Genomic DNA, 22,781 nt, shown 5'->3' on the forward strand with positions numbered 1-22,781 from the left:
TTTCCAGCAGCTAGTATAGAGCTCCAAAACATAGCCTTATAGAATCATTAAGAGCGTGGGGCAGGTACAATGCAGAACCAGCCATAGATCCACTAGATGTAAAGCTGCTCTATCCCCTGAGGGGAGTGCCAGCATAGAGCCCCTCAACAGTATCAGCCTAGAGCCAGCATTGCAAAAAACATATTGACTGGCTCAAGTGGCAAGACTTGGGCATGTGGCCATTGTTCCACCACTTTACTCCCCTGGTTGGGGTTGCTTTTGCTTTGTCCCTAACCTTTTGGCAAACAGTTGTGCTTGTCTTCGTTAGTTATTTTCTCAGTACTCCAGAAAAAAAAATAGGTTGGATTTCTTTTCAAGGAGTGGATACATTCTAGATGACACTAGTTTCCAAGAGTGACTAGAATGGTTCCAGTGATAACCAGACTATTTAAATGGTAGTAAAATTCAGCATGGTTGCTTGACTTGACTTCTACTTGAAAACTTGAGTAGCATAATGCATATGCAGTAAATAAAGAGCAGACAGAACTACATTTCAAAGCAATGTTTATGTATATTTTAAAGATCTGGATATTTGGATAAAGTTTGGGAATTCTTAAGAGAGACATTGCCAGAATTTAAGTTACCAGAAGAATCCGTTCCTGAACTTAAGATGTCACTTCAAGACACTAAAAAAGATCTGAAATCATCTGACATTAAAAATGATGCCGTACCTACTGTTAAGCCACCAGAGAAGGTAGAGAAACCTGAAAAAACTGCCAAAGGTATGAAATTTTAAAGACTGTAAATGATATGCAACAAAGGACACCTTCTGGACAGAGAAACCACATCTTTATTTCTTTGCACTTTTCTGTATAGGCGTCAAATAATCACATTAAACTCCAAGGAGTTACCAGACTTGAAGGTGTTATGTGTATGTGTGAGAGAGAACTGAGGTTCGAAGTAAGTCTGCAATCCAGTGTACAACAAAGTACCTTTAAATCCCATTGAAATCAGTGCAACAGTGTGCTGGATTGAAAATTTAGGACTGCCCTCAGATAACTCAGCACCACTGAACTTAGTGAGACTTACTTCTGAGTAAATATACAGTATACTGCCACAGTAGATACATTAAGCCTTATTGATTTCAGTAGACTTAACTGTACACGGGATAGTGATGTGTAAGTTTGGTTGTAAGTACTGATCAAATAGGATACAGAAAAAATATTCTCCATGTAAGTATTTTTTAATCAAGTCTTAAATATTATCTCGGGTTTTCTTCTTTAAATGACATAGTTTGGAGGCAAAAACATTTACACCAATAGCAATTGCATGATTTTTTTTAAAGTAAATAGCAGGAATCACAGGAAGGTAAAGGATCTCTGTGGCCCGTCACATATTCTCTTTTTCTCTCTCTGTATATACTGTGTATATATACAGTGCACTTTCTAATTGCATGGAATGGGGTCATGTCAAGTTTGGCCCTTGGAAACTGAGGAGAGCTCTACTTTTAGCACATAGCAGCTTCGACCAGGAGTGCTGGTTTTTTTGCTTAGGTCTTGTGAGGCAGCTGTGCCCTTCCCTGGAGAAGGCTGGCCATCCCCACACATTCCTTAGTTATCTTGAAACTGGATTATTGCAGCAATTTATATAGGGTTGCCTTTGAAAAGTGTCCAGAAACTTCATCTACTGCAAATGGTGGCAGAAAGCGTTTTACTTAACCTGATTCTTTAAAAAATCAAATCAAATCATTGGACTCTGCTGCTTCATTGGTTTCCAATTTGTTTCTGAGCGCAATGCAGGTGCTGGCTCTCACCTTGAAAGACCTGAAATGGTTGTAATCCTGCCCATGCCACTTAGATCTTTAGAGGTTCTGCTCCATGACTAAGTGTGGTTGATCAGTATGTAGTCAAGACTTTTGTTGTTGTCGTGCCTTACCTCTGGAATTCCTTCTCACAAGAAGCCCAGATTAACTTATTATTTTTGGTGAAAACATTTTTCCATGGGCCCAGGCTACTGGGATTTGTATTTTTTATTTTATTTTATCCCCACTGTAGTTTTACTACTATAATGTTCTATAATATTTTATAGTTTTGCATAAGCATTATATTTTTATTCTATATGAATAGTCTTTATCAATATTGTTGTTAAGTGTCTTAAAGGTTCTTTAGAATGGAAAGTACAGTGTAAAAACACTTTAAATAAGAAAGAAAGGTGACTATTCGTTATCCTTTGTGCTTTGTTCTGCTATAAAACCGCTAGGCAGGCCAGTAAACAGGCATCGTGTTAGTTCTTTTCCAGAGAGACTCATATTATCTGCTCACGAAGCCCCTGCGTTGGCATTCCAGTCTTTGCTGGGGCTTTGCATGGGGGCATCTGTGAAGATCACAGTCTCTGCGTGGGTTATTGATTCTCATAGTTGCTAATGGGTGGTGCTGGACTATGGCCAGGGTTTGAATCCCCACTCAGCCATGAAGCTCACTGGGTGATCTTAGGCCAGTCACCATCTCTTAGCCTAACCTACCTCACAGGGTTGTTGAGAGGATGAAATGGGGAGGAGGAGAACCATGCACACCACCTTGAGCTACTTGGAAGATAAAGGTGTTATATAAATTTAATTAATTAATTAATTAATTTAATTAAAATACGTGGAAAGGTTATAGACAAGATATGAGTGGCGAGCCGTTTGTAAAGGTTGCCTTGAACACAGAATCATGATTTATCTTGAACTTAACATTTATCTAAAACAGAGGCATGAATTTTGGTTCACGGTTTTCTGCACTACCCATTGCTTGAGACAAGGACCACTGGGTGTTGTGTGACTATGTATGGTAGTATTCACACGTGCATTGTCTTTCTTTGGTAGAGAAGCAAGATCAAAAAGATGTTGGAAAGAAGAGAAGCAAAGATGGTGAAAGGGATAAATTTAGGCCAGGGCCTCATTCTGGACGCGTATCTTCTGACTTTCAAAATTCTCTCCAGCTGTTTCTTGATGGTAAATTATAATTGTTCCTAGATGTATGTAACAACTGATCTCAACAGCGAATATTTTATTGACTTCTGCTCATAATTAAGGATTGTAGGCTTTTCCTCAGCTGAATGAGACTGCAAAAGATCACACCAGTTTGCATGAAACACAAATTAATCTCAAAGGCAGGCAGAAAGTACTTCAGAGTTGGTTTCAGCCTCAGGGAAAGTGTATATTGCCCCACATTCCCATCTTCTTTTAGGTGGTCTGAAGAAGTTAACCTCTTCAGGTAAACTGCAATCCTGAACACGTTGCTAAAATTTTGGGTTTGTTGTGGGAAAAGCAGGAAGGTACATGGAACAATTCGCTTGGAGGTTGCTAGTTCCTTCCATGGTTTGGCTAGCTCTTTTTCTGCTCTAAGCACAAGAGGTCACGTAGGGGCAGATCAGTCTCTAGAAAAAAAAGTGAATAAAATGTATGCCGTTTAAGTGTAAAGCCCTAACTGATCATGAAACCACTGTTCTAAAGTTGCTCCATTCATCTGTGCCTGGAAGGTTACTTAACTTGAACAAAATTGGTGAAATCAAGTTTCATTTCTTGCCTTTATAGCAACATAGCACCTAACAAGGTCTATAATAGTTATGATAATATTGAGCTATTATCTGTGGCAGCATTTCAGGGGGGTTTTGTTACTGTTTTGGAGTTTTTTTATCTTGTATTTTTATCTTGTGAACTGCCCTGAAATCTTTTGATGGGTGGTATATAAATCTAATTAATAATAATATGCAATGGGTTCTTTTTAATAGGTTCTGCAACACCACTGCAACCACAGATGGTGGTATATGCTTGCTATATGCCTCTTTATGTGTCTGAAAGAAAGATATTTGTCTTAGGGAAAATGGTAAGGCTTTGTTTATTTTGCCTTCAAAATATGAACTAATAATTGAATAAAAACAGCAAATATATCAACAAAGAACACAAAACATATTTGTGAAAAGGGCTGTTTGTAGACCAATTTTCTGCCTCTGTCCAGCTCAGGTTTGTGGTTGGTTGGTTTTATACCTTAAGTGCTTTGACTTGTTAAAAAGAAATACATGTTTCATAAACATTCCTTTTTTGAAACTTGGTACAGCAATGTGCAGTTAATTGGAATCCTGGCATATATATCATTCTTACCATTAACAGGGATATCTTCCCAATGTTACTGGAGACTTTCCATGTAGGTCTAGCCAAGAATAAGTTGCCCATCATAATGAAGGATAATCTAGAAGTAGACAGGGCTGTAATTATGCTAGTGACTGGCCAAGTTTGCCAACAGTCTTTGAGAGAAATTACAGCTCAGTTACAGTGCAATATTTTATTTTCACTCCAAACCTGAGTCTTATTGTTTTTACAGGACTGTGCAGTTGTTCCTATATTCCTCTATATTCCCCTTCTACCTCCTTGATACTCTGTCTTGGTAACTGTAGGACTGGAGCGCTCAAATGGAGTTTAGGGCTGTTAATGGCCCCACATACAGAGGCAACACGGTGCTCTCTGTCCTAGAACAATTATGGTAGTCAGAAATTACATAATTGTGCCAAAATTAGTTTCCTCTTGATATTTTTATGTGTAACACAGCCTCCATTGTGCATTTTATTCCTCTTTCTTTTGCAGGCTGATTCATCTGAGCAGTTGCGGCAGTATGGTCTTTCCCACATATACAGTCACCCTGCACTGCTAACCAGAACAAGGTCTGGTCCCCTGGTAGCCCCTCCAAAACCACCACCTATTCCTCGTTGGAAACTTATCCGCCAGAAAAAAGAAACAATTGTAACTGATGAACCCCAAGGTTTGTCTTTCCAGGCTTTGCAGTATATTTTAAACTAACAATAAGCCAAAATGTAATACTTGTCTCTTGATTTCACCCACACTGCCATTTAGAGGATCAAAAGGATTGATATATGAAAATTCAGATGCTTTTTACTTTACCTAATAAGTATTATTCTGTGCTTGAAATGAATACTGAAAGTAGTACTATTGTGTGGTTTTTGTTGTGTTTCCCTTGTCTTGACCACATTTGAGACATAGGGATATATTGTGTCTTCTGAAAGCAATCTGACCCACAGCAATACACATACATACACAAAATATAGTATAGGACACTTCTCTGGTTTGGCACAGAAACTTGCAATGTGGAAAGTGTTATCATATTGATGGGAGGAATGTTGACTTTTTATTTGTTTGGGCCAGACTAATGAGAAAAGAGAGTGGCAGAGAAGAATATTACTATCATATTATCCCTCCCTCAAGCTCCTAATAGTCAACATCTGTCTTTGAAGCTTTACAGCTGTGGCAGAAGCAGCTGGAGGACTCTAGGCATCTGAGCCTCTTTTCCTGCCCACAGGGCAAGACTGCTGCTGGTGGGCTGACCCCAAAGGGGTGACATGAAAGGGGATCACCCAGTTTGGGTCATTGTTTTGGTACTGTCATGAAGGTGAGGCTGATGTTCTTTACAACATTAAGAATATTTTTTTCTTGTTAAATCTGTGCTGTTAACATTTTAACATAAACCTGCTAACCATGTTTGTCTGTGTGCACATTTCACCTTCCTGAATGAAAGGCAGTCTAATTGTATAGAACCTGCAGATACTATTCGCTGGATTCAGGTTGTTATTTTTCAATGAGAGTCTTTTTTTGTCGAGGGTTTCTTAAACTATGAAGAACTCCTGTTTTTGTTCTTTACCTTCCAGAACCTGTCATTAAAAAGCCAGAACAATTCATTGAACTTGCTAGCCCGTTTCTGAGCTATAGACTTTCTCCAATACCAATACCAAGAGACACGTAAGTATATGAACCAGTGGGCTTCAGTGAATTATATTTGGAAACCTACAATCAAGCGTTATATAAAATTTAATAAATAATGGTATTTTGTGCAATAAAGGTGAATTCAACAACAATTTAACACTACAAAGTATTAAAGGGGTGTGTTTATCAATAGAGGAAGAAAGGGAGGAAAGGAGGGGAAATGTGCCACAAGTGATTTGTATTCATAGAAGTTCATGGCAATGCTGTAATTTGAAATAACCTGAACTTCAAAAATCCCATTAGACATATATAACTTCCTATATGTCCAAAAGACACTATGTTGGAATCAGACTTGCATTCATGTTAGAGGAAGGAGAGGCACTTTTCTCAGATTCTTTTCCACCCCCCGAAAAACTGAACCAGAGGATTTGGAGATTCCCTAGAGCAGCACGAGAGGCAGCATGCATGTGCGAGGGGGGTGGGCTACATAAGCAATTGGAGATGATGATGATGATTTTATTTCTAATGTGTATTTCCCTGAAGGTCCCAGGGCAGGTTGCAAAAAATTTAAATACAACATTAAAAACAGATTTAAAAACAAAAAAGACAATCACAAAAAATAACTACCAGAAATGATGGCTTACAATTTATGCTTCAAAAGTACTTGTGCAATGGATGGTAATCAACACGATGCCCTTGTTTTCTCCCAGGCAGTGGTTTCAGCCAGGAGACAAGGTTCTTGCCCGAGTGGTAGCATATGCTAGACCAGGCTTCCTCAAACTCGGCCCTCCGGATGTTTTGAGACTACAATTCCCATCATCCCTGACCTCTGGTCCTGTTAGCTAGGGATGATGGGAGTTGTCCCAAAACATCTGGATGAGGCAAACCGGCAAGGTTGTTAGATAAGTAGCACCCTGGATAGCTCCTAGTAGCACCTAGGTTGGCAGTGAGACAAGGAAAGCTTGAATGTAGCTCCAATAAACAGTGAACCCAGACTAAGCCTAAAACAGGCCTCCCACTTCCTTGGAACAGCTAGCCCAGCCTCTGGTGAGCAGAGCCTCTGCTCTTAAAAAAAGTCTACCTTCTTTTATAGAACAGGTACCAGGATTAGAAGCTTCATTAGTAAATCTCACCTCCTCAAAGTGCAAGGAAGTGTTTTTGATTTCTGAACTTAAATTAATTTTCCTTGGATATTCCCTATTTTCCAGTAAGACTTCTTTTTATGGTAACTGCTAATGGAGTAGAGTTAATCGGCTGGACATTTTAATATATACATTTTATTTAGAGATGAATGTTAATTTATCTGTGTTTTATTTAGCCATTTCCCACCTTCTACATTCAAAAAAGGATCTCTTCCAGCATCCAGTCTTCCTGCTGTCACTGAAAATGATGAAAGCGTAATTGACTCTTCTGGAGATTCAAATTTAACAAGTACAGAAGAAATTTCTCAGGTGAAGATTTTACCCTGCATGGGTTGTTCTCCATTCATGCTAAAAATTGTGTACACTACTTCCTGTATGATCAGTTTTTTGAAAAAAGAAAAATGTTGCTGAGCTTTTTCTCTTTGCATTTGAATAAATCAGAAGACTGTGATTCATCTGAAGTTTGTAGTAAAAAAGTGATGTTCACAAATCATTCTAGATCAGTCCTGCACAACTTGCCAAGCAAGCACAACTCAGCCTACCAGCCACGCATGTATAACCTGTTGGGGTTTGAAATTGGCCCTGTTTTTTTGCAGTCCCAGGTAGGCAGCAAAAACAAGATGCTTATCAAGCACAAAATGCTGCTGGGCAGGTTGTATAAACCTCTGTCCCATTCACCAGTGTCTCATAAGTCCCATGAGAGGCTTTAAGGGCCTGTGTGGATGAGTTGGGAAATACAGCTTCCACCATCCGTCTTCTGGGGGCTATACAGTCAAACCTTGGAAGCCGAACTCCTTGGCACTCGCATGTTTTGGCTCTCAAACACCGCAAACCCGGAAGTGAGTGTTCCGGTTTATTTGGAAGCCGAACGTCCAGCACGGCTTCCGATTGGCTGCAAGAAGCTCCTACAGCCAATCAGAAGCTGCACCTTGGTTGCCGAATGTTTTGATAGTTAAACGGGCTTCCAGAATAGATTCCGGTTGTCTTCCAAGCTATGATTGTACTCTGGATTCCAGATTCTATCATTTTATAACCTTTATTGAGCATACTGTAACGTGGAGGACACAATTTGTAAAAATACAGAAATATTCCCTTAAATTGGACTACCAGTACTATATTGATCTGAGAGCAGAACATCTGTCCTAGAATGGAATTGGTGGGCATGATCCTAAATCTGCCACCATGCATAGAGGCAATTTGGTAGTAGAGGGCTGAGCATACTTCGGATTTAAGAGTTGTCCCTAGGGACGAGAACAGAGTTGTTTAAAGCATTCAGTTATTGCCTCACATCCTGCAGTGAAGCCAACACTAGCACACATGTGTGCACATGCACACGCAGTCTCATGGAAAGGGAGTGTGTAGTGAGGTTTGCCAGACTGTGGACGTTTGCTACAGATAACTAGCTTTCTATGACACTTCTAATTTATGACACATTTAATTTATTTTGCTTTTTGCTATTTTGTCAGTATTGTTCTAAACAAACTTTTCCCCACTCTGCAGGAATCTACTTTAGCTGCACCACATACTATGGAAGGATCCACCAGAGGTAACTAATATGATTGTGAATAATGAATTCTCTATTGAATAGGAAAATATTTATTCATTCATTCAGTTATTTAGCTATAAATGAAGTAAAAATTCTATAAATAGCTAGTTCCAAGGTGTCTTACAATGCAAAATTATAGGGGGAGAATAGCAATGAAAACTTGCCAGAGAAATAAGCAGTTGGTAAAAAGGAATTTCTAATATTGCATCACATTAAACTAGTATTTCCCTCCAATAATCTTGGACTATAGCTGACATAATCTCTGACCATTGACTTTGCTTATGGGGGGTGATAGGATTGTAGTCCAATACATTTAAAGAGCCTCAGTTTGGGGGAAACTATGCTAAACCATGGTTTGGTTTACATGTGAACCAATCCTATATCACACTCCCAAATGCTAAAGCTCTGTGTTCTCTGAAGCCCTCTTAATAATACCTAATCTCTTTTAATGCTTCATGAACTTTGTCAAAACATGCACAAAGTACATGAGTGCTTCTCTCTCTCAAAAGAGCATGTGTGTTAATATTTCACATTGTGTTATCATATAACTACAGAAACATCACATAGCAGTAACCTACCGTAAGTAGGGATGGATGGTTGTTTATTTCTGTTCTGTGTCACTTTTTCTTATGTTCACTTATAATTACATTTATTGCATCTCCACATTAATCTATATTTGGGGGGGGGGTATTAAATAGGCCTTTTCTGTCAAAATCTGCATTTCTTAACTTGCTTTCTCTCAAAATACACATTTAAAAATGTATTTCAATACTTTGAGCCAAAACCTGCGCCAAACACTAGTGAATTGCAAAAGTCAGTTAACTAAATTCAGGTTGTCATATTGATCCGGGAAATGTTGTTCAGCTCCCTTCTTATCAGAGTTAGCACAGACTGACTTCTAGGAGCACAATGCTTCCAGAACTTCAGTTGGGCTTGTCTCTTAAAAACAGATTATTTTAAAATATGGTGTATAAGATAGTTTCAAGGATGTGCATTGACAACCCTGTATTCGGCAACTTCTTTACTAGAGATTAGGTAAAACAGAGAAGCATTCGTTGCCGGCATGCTTCAGGGCTAACCTAGAGAGCCCTCTAGAGGTGAAGCATAACCGTTATGTTTTCATTTATTCAGTTTTTTTGTGAATTGGGTTTAAAAGGTTCACAGCTTCACAACCTTCATTTCAATTCACAGTCTTCAAATAATTTATTTCTTCTTTTTGAAGATGTATGAAATCTTCAGTATGCAAGCAATATGTTGGTTTGGGGGTCCTGTTTCAAGGGGTTATGGACAAATCCTCCTTGATTCAGTCATTATTTTGCAGCTGTCTTGGTGTATATTCAAAAAAATGCTTCTCTGCTTTTGAGAATTCTCTTCTGACGTATTGATAGTTCATCTGTGCTTATGTTGCTAGACAAACATGCCCTTCCCAACCTAGTACCTTTCAGATGTTTTGTACAGTGTTGCTGGCTGGGACTGATTGGAGTTGTATTCCAAAATATCGGAAGGGCACCAGGTTAAAGAGGGCTGCCTTACTGTGCTGCTTTCTGGGAGTTAGAAATTCAATCTCTCTCCTTTCTTTACCTTTTTAAGAGAAGAAAGAATAGTTCAGTCCATTTATCTTCAAAGCATTTGCCTTTGTAGTGCATGCAGCTTCACAGCAATCAGTGAGGATTTAGGCTGTTATGGGTATACATATACAGTATTGCTAAGTTGCTTTATGATAAATTACTAGGATAATTTTGCCCTGTTTATGTTTCTCAACTTTACCAGTAGAATATAGTCTTTCATTTCTGAGTGTAAACTTAAGGACATCTTTTTTTCCTCCCTTATCTGTGCAGGGGAATCGACTGAAAAAATAAGTAGTGAAGCAGCTCCAATGCCAGAATCAACAGAACCTACTAATAACCAGTTAGGAAATAAATCTCAGGAAGAGATTGAATCAGAAAAGAGCCCCATCTCCAAGGAAATATGGATGGACTATGAAGATTTCTGTGTTAGTTTTCAGTAAGGCATGCTTTTATTATTGTTACAGAGGCTATATCTTCTTTTGTGGACTTTTCCAAATTATCCTTCAAATTTGCGTAGGTGACTCATGGCTGCTACACAAAAAGCATCCTCAGTCTCTGTGGTGCATACTAGAAATTCAGCAGATTTTCTTATAAATCTGCCATCTGATGATTCCTAGCAATTTTCTGTATTTTCTTTAAGACAATGGATGGTGTCCAGTGGTGGCCACCACTAGGAGAATGGACTTCTACTGGTGTGACAGAACTTTCCCTTTCTTTCCTTCCCATTGCAGTTCCCTGCATACATTCAAAAGCTGTTCTTGATGGTTCAGGGAACCCCTGGAGTAGATTTGGGGAGGACATGATGGCAGAGAAAAAGGGGAAGTCCCATTGTGCAAGCAAAAGTCCACTCATGCAACAATGGATGTTGCCCAGTAAGAGATTTCTGTGATGTCTGATAACCTTCTTTAATAAATGTAACATCAATTTTCAAGAACAATTGTCTTCAAAAGCAGTTGCCAAACTCCTAGCATTCCCCCTCCATTGTTACTTAGAGAACAAGCTGCACATACCCAATGGCTAGACCCATAAGGTCACAGATGTCATCACAGCCCATAGGTCTGTAGGCCTGTCTGGTTGGTTACAAAAGCACCTTTGCAAGCTCTGTTTTACTTCCTCCACACAGAACTCTTGGTCCCTCGCAGTTCTTGCCATTCTGCCTCTTGCTGCCCCATCCCTGAAACCAGGTTCTTTGAACTTACTCTATATGCTTTCACATTGGTTTTTGGTTCTACGTCTCCTGGACATAAGAATGACTCACTGGACACATTCTTCCCTCATACATAATTGACTTGAAATGCCAAATATTATTTTATTTATGAAAACACAGTTACAGTGAAATGAAAAAATGTACAAGTAAAAAGGTCCTTTCACATAACCTTTTAGCATTTAGGGAAATCCTAAGCACATGGTTATATTTTTTACATCAGATTTGATGCTCATAAACATCCTAAATTCAACCTGAACATGATAAAGGGGTAATGGAAGAGTTCTGTCATGGCTGCAACTACAACTACCAGTGCAATCCTATGCGCATCAATTAAAAAACAAGTCTCATTCAATTCCATGGGGCCTACTCTCAGCAATGGAGTACAGGATTGTAGCCTAAATGAACAATGGAAACTTAGACTTAATTACTGCTTGCAGTTCAGAATGGTGACAGATTATTCACATTTTCAATTTCAGAAACTCATGTAATTTGGAAGTTAACTTCTGTTGCTAGATGGTAATAACATACTGAGTAACTGTTCAAAGAATCCTGATGGTTTGTTTCAGTTCTCTTATAATTCAGTAAAATGTGATGCACAGCATGAGGGGGAGGTTTCTGTATAATTAATGCTAAAATAATGATGTTTGCTTTCCTTAGGAATTTGTATGTTTTCCACAAGCCAAATACCTATAGCTACACCTATCAGAAGTCAGATTTTAGAGTAAGTGCACTGACTACATGATTCATTCATCTCTTTGTAAACTATAACGGCATTGTGAATCCCAGTTTTGTATCCATTCTGTAAACATTTTCATTCGCCAGTAAAATGTTATTATCTACAAAAACCTCGCACAGAAATAATTGATACAAATCCTAAAATATAAATGACAGACATTAAAAACAATGTTATCATGATACTTTGGGATCAGAGATACTGCAGAATTTCAGTTTGGATCTGACAGGGAAACTAGTTCCCTTAGCCTCATTTTGTATAAACACAAGTTTAGATAATTGTATTTTTAAATTTTTCCTCTGCCATCAATTCACTCAGAATACTTTGAAACCTCTTTGTAGTTTGTATAGTATAGTAGGCTGACATATGAGCTGGACAACAACATGAGAGATATGATGAACTTTTAACTAAGGTCATTGGCTATTTAAAAGGGATACTGTGCACAAAGGAATACTAATAGTTATCAAGTAATCAAGATAAGTGACTTTTAAAGGTAAAGGTAAAGGGACCCCTGACCATTAGGTCCAGTCGTGACCGACTCTGGGGTTGCGGCACTCATCTCGCTTTATTGGCTGCGGGAGCCGGCATACAGCTTCCGGGTCATGTGGCCAGCATGACTAAGCCGCTTCTGGCGAACCAGAGCAGCGCACGGAAACACCGTTTACCTTCCCGCCGGAGCGGTACCTATTTATCTACTTGCACTTTGACGTGCTTTCGAACTGCTAGGTTGGCAGGAGCAACGGGAGCTCACCTCGTTGCGGGGATTCGAACCGCCGACCTTCTGATCAGCAGGTCCTCTAGGCTCTGTGGTTTAACCCACAGCGCCACCCTTGTCCCTCTAAGTGACTTTTACCTCAGGCCAAATCCCTAAACCTAAACCTCCACCCCAGTCAAATGCAGCCACAACCCAGTCCAGTTACTTGAGTCAATTTGCCTCTGACCCACCAAATTCCTCTAGTTGCTTAGACAGTTTAGCCAGCTTAAAAAACCTGCTTGTGCAACCTTCCTCTGTTAAGACCTTTACATAGGGCAGCCTCTCAGACCTACTCAGTCACCAGCTCCCTTCTTCTGGTTTTCACCAGATGGAGTATTAAAAACACATTGGGTATTAATATTCAGGATTCAACTTTCCCCTCCGATTTCCCTGTCTTTCCCCAACTCCTTAACTGACCATTTTTCAACTCCTTTCCTGACTATTGGCACCCCCACCCTAGAATTTCTGTACAATCAGAGTCTGCTATCACCCAGCCCAATCAGAATGAATTTACATGCTCTAGGCCCTGCCTAATACCTTTTCAAAGTGATCACCTCTCTTTCCTCTCAGACCATGTCACCAAGCAACTACTATTATAGAGGTTTTCAACGTAATAACAGTATAAAGCCTCAAACTCTGTCACCAAATTTATATTGAGTTGAATCCAGATAAAAGCCTACCCCCAGCCATCTCATGGAAGATGCCAATGTCTGATTTTCTGTGATATCCCTCCCCCCACATGCCACAGCCTACCCCATTTAACTGGGTCCCCTGATTCTCATTATAAACTTTCTGGGAGTTGGAAGCTGCCAGAGGAATGAGGGGTAGGAATATCAACTTATCCCAGTCCACTGCTGTGGAATTTTCTGTGGATCCAAAACATTTTAGAATACAGTGAAATAAAGTTATTAGACATTCAGCCAATTCAAGTACCCCTTGTACCCCTTGTACCCTAAGGCCTAGAAGAAATTGAGGAGAATTTCATTTGTTCTACATTTTTAAAGCAAGTCGCACATTCTGGACCAATACATGGGAAAGAATTCAGTGTTGTACTAAGGTGATTGTTCCGCCAGGACAAGCATTTCAGCCTGCCAGATGGAATGATCCCCTTTCTCCTCTCACTCATACTGTTCTGGGATTCTCCTGACTCCCTCAGGGCCAATTTTGGGGGGCAAATGGAGAGGAGACTTGTGTTTAAGTAAAGGTAAAGGTACCCCTGCCCGTCAGGGCCAGTCGTGTCCGACTCTAGGGTTGCGCGCTCATCTCGCTTAAGAGGCCGGGAGCTGGCGCCGTCCGAAGACACTTCCAGGTCACGTGGCCAGCGTGACGAAGCTGCAGCTGGCGAGCCAGCACCAGCGCCGCACACGGAAACACCGTTTACCTTCCCGCTAGAAAGCGGTACCTATTTATCTACTTGCACTTAGGGGTGCTTTCGAACTGCTAGGTGGGCAGGAGCTGGGACCGAAAGACGGGAGCTCACCCCGCCGCGGGGATTTGAACCACCAACCTTACGATCAGCAAGTCCTAGGCACTGAGGTTTTACCCACAGCGCCACCCGCGTCCCTTATGTTTAAGTATTTTGTGCTAATTAAGTAAAATCTAATTGCAGAATTCCTAAACCCATTGCTTCATCATGTTAACTAGCTTTTGTGTCTTCTCTTTTAAAATATTTAGACCAGTAGTTTACGAAGGGCGCTCATTAAAGATTTCCCCTGATGTACTTCCCATGGACTGAGGCAAATGAAACTGGGCACAGTTATTAGTCCTTCTCTACATAGCTACCAGCAAGAGTCACACACTTCTCCCATCGCTTTATGCAGCTACAAATTACCACGTTACCTATGGAGAGATGTATACATGTACAATTTCATCCTCCTATGATAACAGAAGTGGGTCAGGGAAAAACTTTAATGAGCAGCCCTTGTAGGAAGCCATACACAAAATTATTCTTAGGATAAACTTAACTTTTTTCAGTAGATTAAAATAGAAACTAAATGTTATGGGGAAGCAAAACCTAAGGTTTTGCTTGATGACTTTTCATTGTTCACTTTATATCATACACTGATTTGAAAAACAGTGTTTAAAATATAACTCAAATGCTGCCAAATACTAGTTGCTCCAACACTAGATAAATAATAAACATGGATACTCTTTTTTTTCCTTACAGATGGTGGAGGATCGTATTGTCTATTATTTATCTGTAGATAGTTTGAAGCCTACTGATATCCTGGTTAGCTTTTCTGCATTAGTACACTGGGGGGAATCAGGAGGTAAGATCAGTATCAAATAGATAGGTAATGCAAGTATTGATTCTTGTGATTTTCTTCACAAAGAGGTACTCAAAGATAGAACTCTGTTAGAGCTACAGTATTTGTGATCTTCTTCTATGTTGACACACAACTTTCTCATTTTACCATGAGTGTTTGGTGAAAGTCTTGGATGCAGTTAATTCTTCTTAAGCCCAGAGTCTGTAGTAGAACGGCACATGTTATTAACAAACAAATCAAAGTTCCATCAACTTCCATCCTCTTCATAATAATTTGAGGCTGCTTTTATAGTTTGCCATAATTTGCAATTGAAAACAGCCTCAAGGCATATGTCAGAATAAAAAAGCCTTACATGTGGCTCAGTTGTTACTGGAGTTCTAGGGTCTGCAGCCCTGCTTGCTCTCTTCACCACCGTCCCTACCATTCCCCCTACATTAATCTCCTAGAGCTTCCCAGTCCACACAACTACTAAGCTTTCTATTTTAGGCTTTAAGGAAGGCACATAGTACATATAGTCCCTTCAGCATTAGTTCAGTGCACACGAGGCTCAAGGAAACCTATGAAGAACAAGTCTACTCTGTCTCCTATCATTGCCTTGAGTTTGGTTTGTTGGCCACCACAAGAGGCATCTCATTACCTGAGATCTGGAGGGGGTAACATAGCATGTTCCTCACTCCTTGCATATTCTAGATTATACCTGTTCAAGAAGGTGTAGAAAAGAAACATGTTAGACTGCAATTCTTTGTTCATGTACCTGAAGTAAGCCTCTTAGTGGTAGGCATATGTAGGATTTGAGTGTGTCATTGTTTCTTAGTAGAACTGCTTACAAATTTTAATTATTTGCTTTCCCTGGCAACTTGACTTAACATGTTATAGGTAGAAAGGAAAAGGCTGATGAGCTTCCTCCTTTCCTTTTGTTTTATTGTCTACTCTCTTGAAAGACTGCCTGCTGATATTTATAAGATATAAATCATGTTCTATGAGGTTTACAAGCAACAAACTACAAGTTACATCTAAGAACAACTTTCAGAAGACATCTGAAGGCAGCCCTGTATCGGGAAGTTTTTAATGTTTGTCTTTTTTATGTTTTATGTGTTGGAAGCCGCCCAGAGTAGATGGGGCAACTCAGCCAGATGAGCAGGGTATAAATAAAATCCTCAGCATATATAAAGATATTGGAAATGGTTTCATTTTGGTGATAAAAAAAAAACAAGTTATCTGTATTCTTTTATTTTATAGCAAGTGCACAAAAAGAAGGCCATGTTTTGCCCAAGGGATTCCTCATGGTTGAAAAATTCTCATGGAAAAATTTGGCGCCAGGACAATTAATCCTGAAGATCCATACATATGCCACTAAAGCTGCTGTGATAAGTCTTCCTGCTGGGTATGTGCCATTCTGCTACACCCTTTTGATCCCTTTTGAGTTAGAGGCATAGCAATAGTGCTTTAAAATAGTGCTTTAAATAATTATTTACACACCTTCTCAGATTTTCTAATCCTCACAGCAATCCTGTAAAATAGGTCAGTGCCATTGTTTCCATGGAGTTACTGAGGCTGAGAAATAAGCATTTATTTTTACGCCACCTCAATATTTAAATAAATAAACACACCTTTATGCTTTTATCAAAGCTATTGTCACTTTGTATGTTGTATACCCCTTTGCTGTATCTTGTATGAAAAATACAGTTTTAAATATTTAAATAAATTAATTCATGGTAGAGCTATGCCTCAGCAGAGGAACTCTCTGTTTTCTAGTGGGCAACAGGACACTTCCAACTGGGATCTTGTTCCTCCCTGTGCTTGCAGACAGGAAATGTTGACATTTTCAAAGAAGTTGCTGTGTGCCTCTCCCTTGGAAAGCCACAATCTAATTTCTCAGTTTCACAAAGCTTGTGCTGTCTTTCTGGCCTCTTCTTTCTAATCCATTTGTGATTTTTGTCAGTTTTGTATGTGTGTTTTTTCTAAGGTGGGGTGCCTTTGTGGTAGTTTCCCTCCCTAGCTGTCAGTGTTGTTGTTTTTTACCTCAGTATGGTTTGGACTTTTAGTGCTAACGTGTCTCACTAGTCTCTCATCTCTTCTCTTGTTCAGAGCTTAGCTTTATACCAGGAACTCTCTGATTCCCACCTCAGTTTCAGCCACAAGGGAGAGCTCAACTCCCACCTGAGGCATCTGTTCTTGCACGAGGAAAAAGATACCTATGGTTACTTAGTTTGCAAAATAAGCTACATATTTATTTGCTAGTGGCTGGATGAAATCCCAACAAGTCTTAGCACTTTTTCACATATAACTTTTTTTCAAAGTGTACAAACACATGTGGTCCACCAAATAGTCTTAGAGCCTTCTCTTTCCTTTATACATTAAATGTTTTGAGAGCCAAGCAATAAATAATGAAAGAGAAGAGAGGGGTTTACTTACACTGACTGTTTAGAATTCCTGTTATATTTTAGTTTCTTTGTTCATTAGTGTGCTTATTTAAATCTAGGCGCCATGTGTTACTCTTCACTGCGAGCTCTCCTGTAGGGCACCATATCCATCTTTGTAGCATGGTCCCATGTGTGTTTGGTGAAGAGGATATTGTCCTGCCAAATCTTGAAAAGGTATTTGTTACCGTAACAACTGGAGCTATATTCCCATTGGGAGAAACAAACGTTCATTGTCAAGTTTTAATTCCTATTGAAGTTAAAGTTTTGTTCGAGAAGTACTTAGTCTGTTTCTGAATGGAAAAGATCACAGATCCATAATTATCCTGCAATTTAATTTTAAAATGGGCAGAATCTGGAAGACACTTGCATCATCACAAAATAGTGCTTAAACATACAACTGCTTATGCAATTTTGAAACTTGGTTGCAGGCCCCACTGATGGCCAAAGGTAAGTGCCCAGCATTTTTTCTCCAAATCATACAGGGAGAAAATTCTTTGAAATGACTACAGACTGAGCTCCACAAGGATCTCACCTAGCTCTTCAAAAAAGTAGTTGTGGTTCAATTTCTGCTGGATTTTCTTTCTAGAGGATTTTCTTTGTAGGTTTAACAGAGCTAGCAAATACATTTATACAAGTGGAGTTACAGGGTAAAGTCCTTCTGTTCATGGTTCCAGACATTCTATTCTTTCTCCAGTCATCTCCTGTTTTTCTAAGTTTTCCCCTAGCAGACAGACAGCGTTCCATACCCACTGAGCATGCTCAGTCTTCATTCAATAGTTTCCCCCCCTTTTGTTTCTTCACTATGTTTAGGTTTCTGTGGTTCATGATCTGATCTACTGTATTGGCCCAAAAATAAGCCACACTTTTTTTCCAACTTCCGATCGTGAAAAGTTAAAGTGTGGCTTATATTCGCAACCTTATAGCACCGGCAAAGCAGCATGGCTCCCCTCCCCCCGAAAGCAGCCTGGGAGCATGGGGCAATGGTGCCCGTCCCATCCGTGGCTCCCAAGCCTCCCCCAAGCAGCCAGATTTTAAAGGTGCAGCTTATTTGCAAGTGCGGCTTATATTCTGGCCAATACGGTATATTGAATTCATAGATTTTTCAAATGATTCTTTATGTGGAACTCTCTTTCCTCTCCCCGGGGACATTAAAAAAAACTCTCATAGTAATTACATACGAACGTAATAGTCACTAACATAGGTTTAGTGCTTCAGTAATTCCTAATGAATTGACCATGTGCATGTTGTTGAAATAGTGATATATTTTTAATAGTTCTGACTAATGGTAGTTTATGTATTTTCTCCTCAGGAAAGCTATCGGTTCATAGAACAAGCCACCACTATCATGAAAGCCATTGGAAATGTGATACTGAATTTTGGAAATGCAGAAAACCTTCCCGCAGCCATAAAGACACTGGAAGCAACACATTGTCCTCCTGGCCTCTGTGCTCCAGGAACAACTAGAGAACACTTTAAGGTAAAAAAACAAGAAGAATCTTATCCTTCTGTTAACATGCAGAATATATTGTGCTTTCCAAATGATTTTTTTCTAGTGCAGCCCATTAGCTGAAACTCCTGATAATGAAAATTTAGGTTGTCTCTCATGAATTCCTATAAACATGCTCTTGTTAATTTCACATCAGATAGTTTGAAAAGTCTAGCTTTTCCTCAATGTTGACAAGAAACCTAACCCCATATTCTGGATGGTATGAACTAATAATCACACTGATGCCTGCTCTCTGGCTGCTTAGTGACATAAGAGCATAGAATCAGCAGCTGTGCTGTTGGACTGAGGTGATCCTTGGTCACTATGTAAATGAAATTATGGTCTTGTGCCAGTGTGGTACACAAGGGCCATTTTCCAAATCATGCAGGCACAGTGAAGAATGGATGAGATCAACAGCCTTGTCTTCAGAACAGATTTCCACTCCCTAATTTTCAGTACATTATATAAATAATGAGAAAGTGAAGTATGAGTTTTAGAGACAATTACAATATGCTCCACTGAGCAGCTGTGTTCCTCTTATCTCAAAGGACTGTCCTTTAGCTATGGCTGTGCAAGCCTTAGGATCATGCTGCCCATGTTGCAGTAGCTAACATGTTGTTGAACTGCCCTTTTCTCAGACAAAATACTTTGACTTTGGATATATCTTTCAGCTAACTGTTGTTGTTGTTGTTGCTGCTGCTGCTGCTGCTGCTGGGTTGTCAGTTGTTCAAACACCACAATGCCCCCAAATCTGAATTGTCCCCAACCTTTGACTGATGTTGAAAAGATCCATTTGTTTGTTCTGGTTGCTTATGAAATTAAATATTTTGGAAACAATAATGTCACTAGGCAGATATCTGATACTCTGAAAATATACTGTTTATATGTCATCATATTTTAAGATAGTGATCACATTATGTGGCTGGTTTGAAAGATCAAAAGGAAAACTCATTTAGTTGGAGTCAGTGGCGTAGTGTGGGTTGTCAGCACCCGGGGCAAGGCAAGTAATTTGCGCCCCCTAACCCGTGGATTTGCGCCCCCTAACCTGTGGATTTGCGCCCCCTAACCCTAAGCCCCAGATGTTGCGCCCGGTGCGGCCGGCCCCCCCTGCACCCCCCACGCTACGCCACTGGTTGGAGTGAGCCATTTTATAGATTCTACAAATCCACTCTATCTAGTAGTCAAATATACAGGTTGGGGTATGTGTTTGGTAATATTTTCCTCTGAAAATCATTAGTAGAAAATATTTGTTTATTTATAATAATTTACTGACCATTTCTCTTTTACATTTTAGGCTTTCAATAATGCTTTTTGGCATTTGATAAAACAGACATTGGGGAATGTTCCTCTCAACTATAAATTTGCTTACAGATGTTTCACTTTGGATTTTAAAGACAGTGATGTGTCTGTTGAAGATACAGACTCCTCAGGTATACGGAAAACATGAATAATGTACCAGCAATATTTATTTTTAAATAATCTATTAAGAAGATACCATTACAGAAAAATTCTGCTGAATGTTGAGATGTCCTGCCATTTTTAACACAACAAACCAGACACAAAATTCTTAGGTGGTATTCTCTCATATAACTGATGGAGCCTACAGATTTTTTGAACTTCATACAGCAGAGCTAACATGATGCTGCTAACTTTAATTCTGCATCAGCACACCTTTATGCCATTGAACTTGTTTGGTTTTTGTGTGATACTCTTGAGGTTTACCCATCTCTGATCCCAACTTTTGGGGCATCAGTGTGGAGACACAAGCAAAGGAATACAAAGGAAGACTAGGACAATGTTAGCAATAACAGCCCTGTAACACTTGAACATTGTTGATTCTCTAGACAGACCATTGTTCCATCTAGCTCAGTATTGCTGACACTGACTGACAGCAGCTTTCCAAGATTTCAGGCAGGTGTCTTTTACATCTGTATGTGGAGATGCCAGAGATCGGACCTGGGAGCTTTTTCATACAAAGTATATGCTCTAGCACTGAGCTACATCCTTTCCCCATTTCAACAGCACTGCAATCGTTCAAATCTCTGCAACACCTACAAAAAAAAAATCAGTCTTATATATGTTCTTAAACTTTAATTGGATTTCAGTTTTAATTAGCATTTGACACTAGGAGAACAGCACATCACTTACCTAAGCTTGCAAGACATAAGTCTAGCACTCAATACAAAAATCAATTTGCATTTTATGTTCCCAGACTTAAAGTGTAAATGCATTGCATCTAGTGTGGAGGATGAAACTGTCCGTGCTGTCTGTTTGAGGTCATCCTGGACCAAAACTAAGTACTTTGTTTAGCTAGTGCTTTATCTCCAATAGTTGCCAAGCCAAACTCCGGGAAGTTACAAGCCACTACTGTGGTTGGTGCCTAGAACCTGACAATTAGCAGTCAATTGCCTCTGAAAATTGAGGTTCCATTTTTGGCAATCAGGATTAACCAGGACCAACAGTAGATACTGCACCACCTAAGATGGCAGCAGATGCCACCACCATTTCTGCTGTTCCCCTCCTCTTCCTCCCCTCCACCAACCATTCCCTCCCACTCACGCTCTTCCAACAAAGGACTCCTTTCTTAAAGCAAGACATCTCAGAGATGCTCTGGGCTGCCATTTTTCTCCATTGGCAGCAAATGACTGTTTAAATCTTTTCTTTTCTTTTTAAAGGCAACTTAAGCAGTAATTTTCAGCTGTAGTACAGACACTATCTAGGAGTTTTCACTAACATTACCTTACTCTGGGGAAATACCCCATCCCCAGAGCAAGTCATGGAGTACATGCCACCACTCTTGGCAGCAAATAGGGAGCAGGAGGGAGCAGGGGCAGAATGAGGTGGCAGCAGGCAGCAGAAGGGAAAGGCAGGCAGCCAGTTGTGGGCTCGGGGGGGGGGGCACATAATCTGCCAACCATCCTGATTTGCTACCTGGCCTATCTGGGTTTTTACTGATAGATGCAGCACTAAGCTTGCTGATGTAAGGTCTAATAAACATTCATTAGATGAGAAAAAATGTTTCAGATCTATCAAACTGATCTAAATTCATGTAAATGTCCTGCAGTATCCAGTTACCTGAAAACATTTTGCAGGGAAACAGTACAGAACCATATATTTTCATCAGAAACGTTGCATTAGACTGCTTTCTTTGGGTTCCTGGATTGTAATGAACAAGTGGGAACTGCAACCAAATGTTGCAATGATCCCTCTTATGTGTGACTACATAAGAATCCACACTTGTAGATGTGTATTAGTATATAGGATTTCATCATAAAACAATAAAACACTCCATTGTTGATTTTTGTAGACATGATGTAAGTATTGTAATCTCACAGGCAGGTAACTTTTGTATTAATTTCTTTTTAGAGCTGACAGATGTTTCTGCTTGGCAAAGCAAAGATCCCACACCTGAAGAGGAGAAAGTTGCACTTAAACTGCAGGCTGCCTGGAAAGGGTCTTACGTGCGGCTACTAATGAATGGCAGAAAACCAGGTCAGGATTCTTCTGAGAGAAGTGACATTTGCGCCCTGACACAGCCCCTAGGGAACGGAGCAGGGCAGCACCTTCCTCCTTTGAAGACAGCTATTTGCTTTGGCTTCAACCAGCCACGGAGGATGATGGGATATCCCACCAAAACTCTAAATTTAAGTTGGCTAATGGAGGCCTACATGCAGAAATGGACTGAAGGAACCAAGACTTCACTCCGGTCCACCACTGAAGTATATAAGTGGGCTGCACTGGATGCAGCTCATGTGGTAGATAAGGGTTGACTCTTTAGTCTACTCCCAGAGGGGTGAGATGGTTCATTACCCTGCCTTTTTTATCAGGTGTGATATATGAGGGTACTCCTGTAAAGGGATCTGGATGGAAGATTCTGTCCAGAAGCCCAGATGAGGAGTGGAAAGGATATGTCTTTGGCTGCCA

At 39.9% G+C, this 22,781-nt stretch overlaps 1 protein-coding gene across 4 annotated transcripts in view; it reads left to right on the forward strand.

Moving 5' to 3' along the window:
• Window positions 1-22,781, forward strand: part of ADGB (androglobin) — a 64,801-nt gene that overhangs the window by 15,239 nt on the left and 26,781 nt on the right. For all 4 annotated transcript variants that reach the window (XM_083607569.1, XM_083607568.1, XM_083607570.1 and 1 more), the window contains 15 exons: window positions 562-761; window positions 2,843-2,971; window positions 3,751-3,845; window positions 4,601-4,775; window positions 5,677-5,767; window positions 7,050-7,182; window positions 8,374-8,419; window positions 10,258-10,423; window positions 11,852-11,915; window positions 14,849-14,951; window positions 16,188-16,332; window positions 17,431-17,545; window positions 18,681-18,848; window positions 20,152-20,287; window positions 22,224-22,349. In XM_083607569.1, the coding sequence (XP_083463695.1) occupies window positions 562-761; window positions 2,843-2,971; window positions 3,751-3,845; window positions 4,601-4,775; window positions 5,677-5,767; window positions 7,050-7,182; window positions 8,374-8,419; window positions 10,258-10,423; window positions 11,852-11,915; window positions 14,849-14,951; window positions 16,188-16,332; window positions 17,431-17,545; window positions 18,681-18,848; window positions 20,152-20,287; window positions 22,224-22,349 (1,892 nt within the window). The remainder of the gene's footprint in view (window positions 1-561; window positions 762-2,842; window positions 2,972-3,750; window positions 3,846-4,600; window positions 4,776-5,676; window positions 5,768-7,049; window positions 7,183-8,373; window positions 8,420-10,257; window positions 10,424-11,851; window positions 11,916-14,848; window positions 14,952-16,187; window positions 16,333-17,430; window positions 17,546-18,680; window positions 18,849-20,151; window positions 20,288-22,223; window positions 22,350-22,781) is intronic.

Source organism: Podarcis filfolensis (assembly GCF_964270895.1).
Source record: "Podarcis filfolensis genome assembly, chromosome: 3".
Taxonomy (NCBI): Eukaryota; Metazoa; Chordata; class Lepidosauria; order Squamata; family Lacertidae; genus Podarcis; species Podarcis filfolensis.